Source organism: Lactuca sativa, chromosome 2 (genome assembly GCF_002870075.4).
Source record: "Lactuca sativa cultivar Salinas chromosome 2, Lsat_Salinas_v11, whole genome shotgun sequence".
Classification (NCBI taxonomy): Eukaryota; Viridiplantae; Streptophyta; class Magnoliopsida; order Asterales; family Asteraceae; genus Lactuca; species Lactuca sativa.
Genome location: NC_056624.2, coordinates 207,999,895 through 208,010,500, shown reverse-complemented (window position 1 = coordinate 208,010,500; position 10,606 = coordinate 207,999,895). Strand labels below are relative to the sequence as shown.

General features: G+C 34.4%; 2 protein-coding genes and 2 non-coding genes across 4 annotated transcripts; 1 reads left to right on the top strand and 3 right to left on the bottom strand.

Moving 5' to 3' along the window:
* Positions 1-2,250: 2,250 nt before the first annotated feature.
* TRNAK-UUU (transfer RNA lysine (anticodon UUU)) lies at positions 2,251-2,323 on the bottom strand. Its single transcript has one exon. It is a non-coding gene; the product is annotated as a tRNA-Lys (tRNA).
* Positions 2,324-2,403: 80 nt separating this feature from the next.
* Positions 2,404-2,476, bottom strand: TRNAK-UUU (transfer RNA lysine (anticodon UUU)). Its single transcript has one exon. It is a non-coding gene; the product is annotated as a tRNA-Lys (tRNA).
* Positions 2,477-5,194: 2,718 nt separating this feature from the next.
* On the top strand, positions 5,195-6,905 carry LOC111882547 (uncharacterized). Its single transcript, XM_023878924.2, has 4 exons — positions 5,195-5,740; positions 5,804-6,053; positions 6,135-6,231; positions 6,278-6,905. Exons 1-4 carry the CDS (start codon positions 5,195-5,197, stop codon positions 6,903-6,905), a joined length of 1,521 nt encoding a protein of 506 aa, XP_023734692.2.
* A 369-nt stretch (positions 6,906-7,274) lies between these two features.
* On the bottom strand, positions 7,275-7,673 carry LOC111882555 (uncharacterized). The gene is made up of 2 exons (XM_052769048.1): positions 7,581-7,673; positions 7,275-7,514 (listed from the first exon to the last, which is right to left on the bottom strand). Exons 1-2 carry the CDS (start codon positions 7,671-7,673, stop codon positions 7,275-7,277), a joined length of 333 nt encoding a protein of 110 aa, XP_052625008.1.
* Positions 7,674-10,606: the final 2,933 nt, after the last annotated feature.

Sequence of the window (10,606 nt, the reverse complement as noted above, 5' to 3'; positions counted from 1 at the left end):
CCTAAAATAGTATATTAACTAGATTATAACCCGCGTTAAACGCGGGAAGCGCATAAAAAAAACATATAATCGTTTATAGATATTGTATAATGAGTATTAAAAAATATATGGTTATTGTTATTATTGAAATGTGTAGAAAATACATTAAAAACGATAAATATATATAATCATTGAAAGATCTCTTTGTAGACATCATTTTTTATTTTATTAGTTGAACGACTTTCCTCGTTTCATATAGTTATGATATTTATATATTTATAAGCATTTTAATTAGACGTTCCTTGCATAATAATGTTACCTAATGTAAACATATATTGACAACCAATATACCGTTTTTTCTATTGCATTAAATATTGACAACTACTTCATTTATTCAAATAAAGTTATGTAATATAATTTATAAAATGTTAAATGTTATATAGATTTAATTTTAGTATATCATCAATGGAGATTCTTTTATAAATCATGATTGGTTTATTTTAAATTGATTATAAATATAAATGCTAGCTTTTATGTTTGTTCTTATTTATTTAGTGTTCGCAAGAACTTTGTATTAGTTTTGGCGCAACTTTGAATAATTTTAGTATATCATCAATGTAATTTGATACATCTGTCAATTATATGAAATATCAAATAATGACATTTCATTACTATTGTGATAATTTAGTTTATATATTGTATTTTCACTAATCTTAACGGTCTTATTTTTTCTAATAACCGTAACGCTTTTACTAAATGTACTTATTACAAATCTCCTAATATCTTATAATTTTTATCTTACTTTATAATTTTTCATAACTATGTTATTTTCAAGATTGATTGCTTTAATAGTGTTTTTTTCGGTATATTCAATTTTATATTTCATTGTACAACATCATCGTTTGTATGTATTCCGAAATTTCACTTTAAAAATGTTTAATGTTTACACCTTGATATTAATTTTTTTAATAAACTCATGTAATAATTATGGAATATATAATCTCATTTTAATTAACATTCACTTCCTTTATTATATCAAATTCCTCATTAAACGGATATACTTTTGGAAAATAATAATTATAATAAGGCAGCATTATCTAAGACGTAAACGTTTGATATACTTTTGGAAAAAAAAAATCAGGATCATTAAAAAAAATTATATAAAGACAATACAAATTTAAACTGTCGAAAATTTATTTTGGAGGGAGTTGTATTTTGTAAGGTATAATAATATTACAAAATTTGAAATATCTATATTTGTTGTGTAAATTCATAAATTTTTTTGTTTTGTTAAAGGTACCTAATATCTTTTCATGTTTATTTGAAAAGTTTCAGAAAAGTAGTTAACTGATTTCATGTAATTTGTGATAAAGAAAATCGAAATATATGAATACATACATTTGATATAGGAACAAAAAATAATCGAAAAAAAATATAAAAAGCGAAAGAAGGTACTGACCTTCTAGCGCACAAGAGGGAATGTTTATAGTAGAGAATGATGATGGAAGTTATAAGCAATATTAACGATGTTGTAGGAGAAGGTTTGAAGAAAAGAAACGATTGAAAATAAATGTGAGTCTCGGATTCAATGATGAATCGTATATATATGTGATAATTTGAATATAATTTTTCGGTATTAATGATTTCCTAATAAAAAAAGATTTTATATTAATGGTTACTAATATAAACGGATTTATATTAATGGTTGATATTAAGGCCTTGATTGAAATGATTTGTTAGTAATATGTTTTTAAAATTAACCATATTAAAATCTTCTTAACTGAAAATTCAAGATGTAAAATATGGAAAACTTTCATTTGAATTAAATACATTCAATTTCAATGAATGTAAGTTATTAATTGATGATTGGAAAGCATTTATTGAAATTAAATACATTTCATATGGGGAAGATGATGTCAGCAATTTGATCTAAGGATGAAAAAAATAAGATTGAAATACAATCAATGGTCCAGATTATTTAAGATGACGTCATAAGGTTTCTCTTTTAGTAATATTTAAGATAGGAAAAAAAAAACTTGCATTTATTTATCACTTTCCTTGGATCTATCTATAATCACTAGTTAAAGTTGAAGTCAATTAAATTCCATTCAAACACTGGCTTATATATCCAGTTTGGGGAAGAAAAATGGAAGTTTACATCAAATCTGCAATTGTCAAGTTGAAGCAACAGTTTATATGTTTTTATTTGCAGTTAAGAAAGAGATTGGGGAGGCAATAGGCATTGAGACTTGAGGGGAAAAAAAACGACTCCGCCATCCGTGGGACTCGAACCCACGACCACGTGGTTAAAAGCCACGCGCTCTACCAACTGAGCTAGAACGGCATCTTGAAACGGTAGTTTAGAAATTTTATAAGTCATCATTAATCTTTTTTAAAACATAAAAATAAAATTGTTTTATGCACCGCCATCCGTGGGACTCGAACCCACGACCACGTGGTTAAAAGCCACGCGCTCTACCAACTGAGCTAGAACGGCTTTTATTTATGTGGTTTTGAAAGTATTTTAATTTTCTTTACCTCGTATAAATATTTAACTTTCTTTTCAATCAAGTTTATATTTTACTCATTAAAAAAAAAAAAAAAACTATTTTACATTTTAAAGAAACTAATATGATGTTTATAAGATGGATATATTGAAGTAACGCAGCTTCATTATTTGATTTAGAAGAAACGAATGTGAGGTTAATAAAGTGAAGATGGAATGAACATGAAATATAGTACAAACAAACATAGTTACGGTAGCAATTCATTTAACCAATTATGACAAATTTTACACCTTTTTTTGTTCAGGGTTATCTAAAATCTTCAAAGCGATTGGGGAAAAAGCTAAAAGTGTTTTTCAACAGAAAATCAAACATATTCGTATAGATATTAGACAACAATGTATTTATAAGTAATCTTTATATATGAAATAACAATTGTATTATGTTGTAGTAAGAGTCGATAATTTATTCAGGATCATGTAGTCTAAATAACCTATTAAATTTCGTATTATAAATGAATAAATGATCAATTGTAATACTGATAAGACAAAATTGCAAATTTGGTCCCTATGGTATGTCAAAACTAGCATGTTTGGTCCAAAATGGGTTTGGCTTGCAAAGATGGTCCAATAGTTTCTATTTGTTGCGAGTTTAGTCCAATGGCTTAACAGCCGTTACCAAGCTCCCGTTAATTTACCCATGCCCCTCTCACTTAAGGGTATTTTAGTCCATTCATCCCTGTAACCGTTCCCGCTAAAGCTCAATAAAAACAGTTCGTCTCCTCCTCAATAAAATAGACCATCATTCTTTACCAATATCAATAAAAGCCCTAGACACAAAATCAGTTCTGTTAGTTAAGCTGCGATTTGTAGAGATTATCGGTGGATGAACATACCAATATGGCACGTAAGGTTGTTAAACACACCCTTCAACCCCAAGGTTGTTTATGGAACGTAATTTGCCCTTTTTCATCTTTTGATTTCTTGATTTTTTTTAAGTAAGTCCAACTGAGGTGTTTTTTTTCTTGTTTTGAAGATGGACACCCAACATTGTTTACCATTAAGTTGTACCATGGAGGTGAGTTCACCAAGTACCCTGATGTCCGCTACATTGATGGAACTGTAAACTATGTTGACATGGTAGACATAGATGAGTTTTTAGTTCATGAGCTCGATGCAATCATGAAGGGTTTTAGATATGGGGTTCCTCCTGTTATATACTACCATTTTCTTGTGCCTGGTGGAGACTTCCACTTTGGTCTTCGCCCTTTAGGAAATGATCAAGATGTTGCAAACTTTTCTCAATATGTCAGTGAGAACAAAGTGATGAAGGTATACACAGAACATGGTGAAACAAGACTACTCACCTATTTCTTGAATCCTAAGCCTGTTACCAAGGTTACCCTTGTACAGTTAGATGAACCACATGAGGATGTGCAACAGATTGATGAAGCTCCTGATGACCAATCAAAGGAAACACCTGTGATGACTACACCTACTGATAATTTAGTTGATGTGGTGCCCACTCAAGCAAACCAACCTGAAATCCAAGTCAATGAAATAGTTCAAGTCGCATCCTTATCACCTGGATATAATAGGAGAAAGGGTATGAGCAAGGATGGAGTGATGGCATCTTGCAGTAAGAAAATATACTTTGATGATATTTGTGAGACTGAGCAGATAGCCAAAGACTTTGTTGAGGCAACTACTGATTTTGATATTGGACTCTACCAACAAATACTACAAAGCAATGTTGATGGAGTCAATGGCACTGACATGCATGATGTCAATGAACCTCAGATGGATGAAGAAAACCAATCTCAAATGGATGAAGAAAACCAAGCTCGGATGGATGAAGAAAACCAACCTCAGATGAATGACTTTTGGGATTTTGACTATCAAACTGATGCTTTTGTCCAAGATGGAAGTGAAAACCAACCTCAGTCTAACATGGATAATAGTGGAAAAGAAAATGTAAGTGAGGTTGAAAGTAAAGAAAGAAGTGAAACAGAGCAGGAAGATGATAGTGATGATAGTGATTATTGGGTGGATGAAGATAATGTAATTGAAGATGTTGAAGTTGATATAAGGGATTTTAACATGAGCATTGATACAGAAGTAGAGTTCTTAGATAAAAGGGCTAGGAATCCTAGACAACATGAGAGTGATGAAGAAGCAGATGAGTTAGATGTCATTGACAATGATGCTTTTCATTCCATGGATGAGGATTCTGATCAGGACAGGAAGAGAAGAGCAGTTTTGAAACAACTAAGTAAGGAAAAAAGTTGTTCTTTAGGTGAGGTTCATAAGTGTCATTTTAAAATAGGTCAAAAGTATAACAGTAAGCAGGAGTTGAAAGAGAAAATCAAAATGCATGCATTGGAAACAAAAAAGAATATTGCATTTTAAAAAAATGACAAATCCAGATTGATGGCCATATGTAATGGAGTTGTGGCATTTACTAATGATGGAGTTGGTGGACCTACCCAAACTGAAAAAAGTAAAGGGAAAATTAAAGGGAAAAGTAAAGAAAAGGACAAACAAGGTGGGACAAGTCAGGAAAAAGCAGATTCTTCTTGTCCTTGGATGTTACATGCTTTGAGGTCTACAGATGCAAGCAGCTAGTACATTAAAACATATGAAGACAAACACACTTGTATGAATACAAGGAAGGTGAGAGTTGCAACAACGAAGTTTATGTCCAAACAAATCATGGATCAGGTAGAATCCAACCCTACTATCCCGGTTAAAGCTCTCCAAGAACAATTACAGAAGAAGTATGGAGTGGGTTTCTCAATCCATAAAGTTTTTAGAGCTAAAGCATATGCAAAAATAATTGTAGTGGGTGATTACAAAAAACAGTATGAAGTTTTGAGAGACTATATCCTTGAGTTGCAGTCAACCAATCCTGATACCACAGTCAAATTAGAACTTGGAGATGTCTCAGAATCTAATTTGGTGAATTGCACTTCAAGATGTTTCAAAAGAATCTATGTTTGTCTAGGGGGGATGAAGAAGGGATTCAAAGCTTGTTTAAGAGATTTCTTGGGGCTAGATGGGGCTCATATGAAAGGCCCTTATCCAGGCCTGATCTTAAATGCAGTTGGATTAGATTCCAACAATGGCATATACCCACTTGCATATGCCATTATAGAGATTGAAAACTGTGAATCTTGGAAGTGGTTCCTTGAATGTCTTGGTGATGACTTGGATCTACATGCTATGTCTAATTTCACTTTTGTTAGTGACAGACAAAAGGTAATGGTTGTTTATTTATTATTTTTAATGTTTATTTGTTAATCATGTCTAATTTGTTGCCAGGGTTTGCTACAAGCAGTTAGTCAATTGTTCCCATGTGCTAAGCATAGGTTCTGTCTCAGACATATACATGAGAACATGAAAAAACAATGGAGAACTAAGGAATATAAAGATCACCTTCGGGATTGTGCCACAGCTACAACAGTGACAGAGTTTAACCATTTCATGCACCAATTCAGTTTATATGACAAATCAGCATATGAATGGTTGAAGTCAATACCACCACAACATTGGGCAAAAAGCCATTTCACAGGTAAGCTATTATGACCCTTTTACCCTTTTACCATTTTACCCTTCACATAACATTATGACACTTTTACCCTTTTCTATACAGGGAGAGCAACCACAGACATGTTGTTAAACAACATTTGTGAGGTGTTTAATGGCAAGCTAGTTGATGGGAGAGACAAACCAATTATTAGCTGCTTGGAGTTTATTAGGGAATATATGATGAAGAGGATATGCAATGTCCTCAAGGTGCAACAAAAAGCGTGTAGGCCCACTCACCCCAACAGCAACAAAGATCATGGAGAAGAATGAAGCAGCTGCTACTCAGTACATTGCAGAATGGTGTGGTGATGAAAAATACCAAGTCAAAGGCCCATGGAATGATCAACATGTTGTTGATATGCATGAAAGGGTATGCATCTGCAGGAAATGGGAATTAATAGGTATCCCTTGCAGACATGTGATTTCTGTGTTGTATAACAAAGCAGATCATGGTGAGGGTGTACACGAGCTCCATACTTATGTCCACAAGGTGCACTGGCTACAAACTTGGAAAACTGCATATGGGTACAAGGTGGAACCAATTAAAGGTCGGGCACTGTGGCCTAGAAGTGAGTGTCCAATGCAGATCACACCTCCCCTACACCGTAATCAACCTGGGAGACCCAAGAGGAAGAGAAGGCAATCCATGGAGGAGAAAAGTCAAAGCAAGAGTCAAAGTCAGAGTCAAAGGTCAGATGTGGGTCCTAGTGAGATTCATGGTCATGGTCCACATGGTAGTGGGAAACTAACAAGAAAGTTTGTTAGTGTGGCTTGTAGTAAGTGTGGAAACAAAGGGCACAACTCCAGGACATGCAAAGGTCAGGGAGGGACTTGATGGTCTATGTTGGTTTTGTCTTTTGGTTTGACTGTATTGAACAACTTTGGTTTGATTCCTAGATGGAGGATGTCTTTTGTTGCAATAACTTTGTTTTCAATTAACTTATGACATGTATTTTGAAGATGGTAATAAGTATTATGTCTTTAGTATGCTTTTGTGTTAACTACATATGGATGCATTATATGTTATCTTTAGAAGGTTATGTATGAACAATAGAACAAATCCATAATTGGTCAATAGATACCAAATTTTCATTAACCATTACTTTGCATTACAACAATGTTCCACATTAGCAAAAAAGCATTAAAAACCAGACACATATACCCCTATCCTATTACAAAAGATAACCACAATCAACCCGTGGACTTACAACAAGAACACCAACACAACAACAAAAAAAATCCAACTATAGACTAGGTAATACTTCAACATAGTTGCTTGTTCTTTGATCTTCTCCATTGCTTTTTCATGCTTGCTTGCTTGTTCTTTGATATCATCCATTGCTTTTCGTAGCTTATTGATTGTCCTAAGCAGTCCTGGTATTATAACTTTGGAACGAGCACACATGGGTTCATCATACCACCCAATAAACCCACATGATGAACTCTTGAAAAAAAAAGAAACATTAGATCATCAGGGAGCAGTCTTCAAAATAAAGTTTAACACACTTACCGGGTCAGGACATCCCCAAAATCGGCACCCTGGGTTGTTATCTGTCCACGATGTCCGAACTATCGCCCACTTTCTGCAGAAGCACATCACCATTGTCGATGGAGAAGATGAAATCATAGGGGGGTGATTGATGGAGAAGATGAAATCAGAGAGGGGGTGATAGTTAAGGCTTGTTGTTGGAGACGAGAATAGAGACGTTGTAGTCTCTTTATGGACTAAATAATAAAGGGGCTAGATGAATGGACTAAAATACCCTTAAGTGAGAGGGGCATGGGTAAATTAACGGGAGCTTGGTAACGGCTGTTAAGCCATTGGACTAAACTCGCAACAAATAGAAACTATTGGACCATCTTTGCAAGCCAAACCCATTTTGGACCAAACATGTTAGTTTTGACATACCACAGGGACCAAATTTGCAATTTTGTCTACTGATAATGTAAGAAAAAAATGACACATTGTTTTTATTCTAGTTTCAAAATGACAAAATTGCAAGAATGGTCCCTGTGGTTAGATTGAAATTGCCACTTTGGGCCAAACAAGTTTGGACTAGCACTTATGGTCCAAAGGTTTTAATTTTCTTACCACTTCGGTTCAATTTACTTTAAATTTTTTTGTAATGACGATTTTGCCCTTAGATTTTGTTTTTTTCATTTTTTTTAATTTATTTAAATACTTTTATAATTAAAAAAAATATGTATCTCTCCCTCCCTCTCTCTCTCTCTTTCTCTCTGTCTCTCTCTATCTCTCTCTTTCCTTTCCTCCCTCCCTCCTCTCTCTCTTTCTCTCTCTCTCCCTCTCTCTCTCTCTCTCTCTCTCTCTCCCTTGTAAACACAAAATGATTTAGGGCTTTTATGTAAAAAGGGATCTCGTAAGATACTGATTGTGTTTAAGTGGTCGAACTTAATGAAATTAGGGCTCATATGCCCCCGTTTTTCTCTGATTGTCAAACGGAAGGAAGTCGAACACGAAGGAATCGACATAGATAAAATCAACAACGTTGGCAGAATTGAGCATAAGGCTTCGTCGGTCGAATTGCAGGTCGAGATTGTCTCCGGGGTCGACTAGACCGAAGCGACAAAGGTGTGAAGAAGCAGCAAAGTTTCGCTCATTCCTATTCGACTGTAAGGTGCGAAGGAGGAAGGGAGGGAAAGTGGGCGTCGAGAGAGGGGGAAAAGGTCTTTGGTCCTTAGTTGGTCTGAGACGAAGAAATAGGATCGAAGGTAGGAAGTGGCTCGATGGTGGTAATCTATAACAAACAACGAGCAGTCGATCTTTGGCGATGGTTACTCGGTCACTAGGAGGGGGAGGCATCTCCGGTTCGAGTATAGATTGTTAGGTGATTGGAGTTCAAACGCATAAGGTATCTCCATTTTTTCGTTTTGAAAGAATTCGATTAAGGGAAAGGGTCTCCAGCTAGTCGTTGAGGTTGGAAACGAGGCATCAGCTCCGGCTGTTTGCCTTCATTTTTTTTATAGAAATCAATGGATGATTAGATTGGGTGTTTGAGTTTATTATTTGACATGGAAGAGCTTGAAGCACCAATTTCATATCAATACAATACAAAATTTTCCGGGAAAAACAAATGTAGCATGATATATGGGTGTTGACCGGTGGATGACAGTTGAGAGTACAGACAAATATCTTTATTTAAGATTGATAATTTATTTATGAAATAAGATTATATGTTTTTATTAATTTATATAACAAAATAGAATTATATTATTTATGCAACAAAATTAAATTTTGTTAATATATAAAACTAACTGAATATATTAACGATAAGTAATGATTTTTTATAATAGCATCTTATGTTAGTTTTTTGGGCAAATGTCATATTAGCCCATCAAACTTTTCGATCACTAAACTTTTTTTTTTGCACATTAAGGGAATGAAGTTGAATGTGACCGGTTGAAATGGTCATTTAACCCCTTATAAGAGGTTTCAATGTTAAGTTGTACTAAAAGTTGTGAGGTGGATGCCTAGTCACTATTGTTTGGTTTTTCTTAATTATTTTTAGTTGTTATAATTTATGTGTTATTGTTATGATAATAATATAATTAAACAAAATTATAAAAAAAGAAAACTTAAACCAAATCATAAGCAACCCATCTCCATCCACAACCAACTACCATCGGTTTCTACTTCGCATCCCTCAATCAAAAGAAATCATCCTTACATCTTGCAACATCTCATCTCATCCCTACATACCACACCACATCACCATCACCGGTCGCTGAAATTCGAAGATCCCAACTCCATCTGCCTTCCAATTCCAATCCACCCTTCAACTTACTAGACCTTTATTATGTTCTTGTCACCATCAGCGCCTACAAGAATCCTATCCATACATATTTTCAGAAAAGAAAGGAGCAAGTACTTGTAAAAATCATCAATCATATAACAATTACATCAATAAAAACACTTCATAAGTCAAGTAACTAGGCATAAAACCAAAACTTTTCACCGATCTGCATTCAAACAAAATCCATATACAGTACGAACCAAAATATGGATATGAACCAAAATGTGGATGCTATGAAACGAAATGGAGTTTGATTTGGGCGTAATTTGGGGGTGTTGGTGGTGGGTAATGAGAAGAATGGTGATAAGCTGGGACTTGGGGTTAATCGACGAATGCTCTAGGTGCTGTTCAACATCAGATTCGATTACTTCTACATTTTTTCGATTTTGATAGTTTGGGGTTTTCATCTTCATCAGATGGTGGCTCCGGAGCAGAATCTGAGCAATGCTAATTTCGGCCTATCCAGTAGCTCCGACAACAAACACTGTATTCGGATCCTTAAGTTTACCAAACAAAGAACCCGAAGATGATGGATTATTCACAACTGGAATCAACGATTTCATATCAGAAACCTTCTCGAAGTCGAAATTGAACCGAAATCGATTCTCGGTTTCACCTTCTCCGGCAGAAGATACATCGGATTTCTTCGCACATACGATTAATTTCCTAGGGTTTTTGAGTGAGCGAGACTGGTGCGAGGTTTAGTGGCAAGGAGAAATGAGTT

Coding starts and splice junctions, on each gene's coding strand:
- LOC111882547 (XM_023878924.2), top strand. CDS start 5,195: ATGGATCAGGTAGAATCCAACCCTACTATCCCGGTTAAAGCTCTCCAA. Junction 5,741..5,803: donor TTGTTAGTGACAGACAAAAG/GTAATGGTTGTT, acceptor ATTTGTTGCCAG/GGTTTGCTACAAGCAGTTAG. Junction 6,054..6,134: donor GGCAAAAAGCCATTTCACAG/GTAAGCTATTAT, acceptor TTTTCTATACAG/GGAGAGCAACCACAGACATG.
- LOC111882555 (XM_052769048.1), bottom strand. CDS start 7,673: ATGGTGATGTGCTTCTGCAGAAAGTGGGCGATAGTTCGGACATCGTGG. Junction 7,515..7,580: donor TTTGGGGATGTCCTGACCCG/GTAAGTGTGTTA, acceptor TTTTTTTTCAAG/AGTTCATCATGTGGGTTTAT.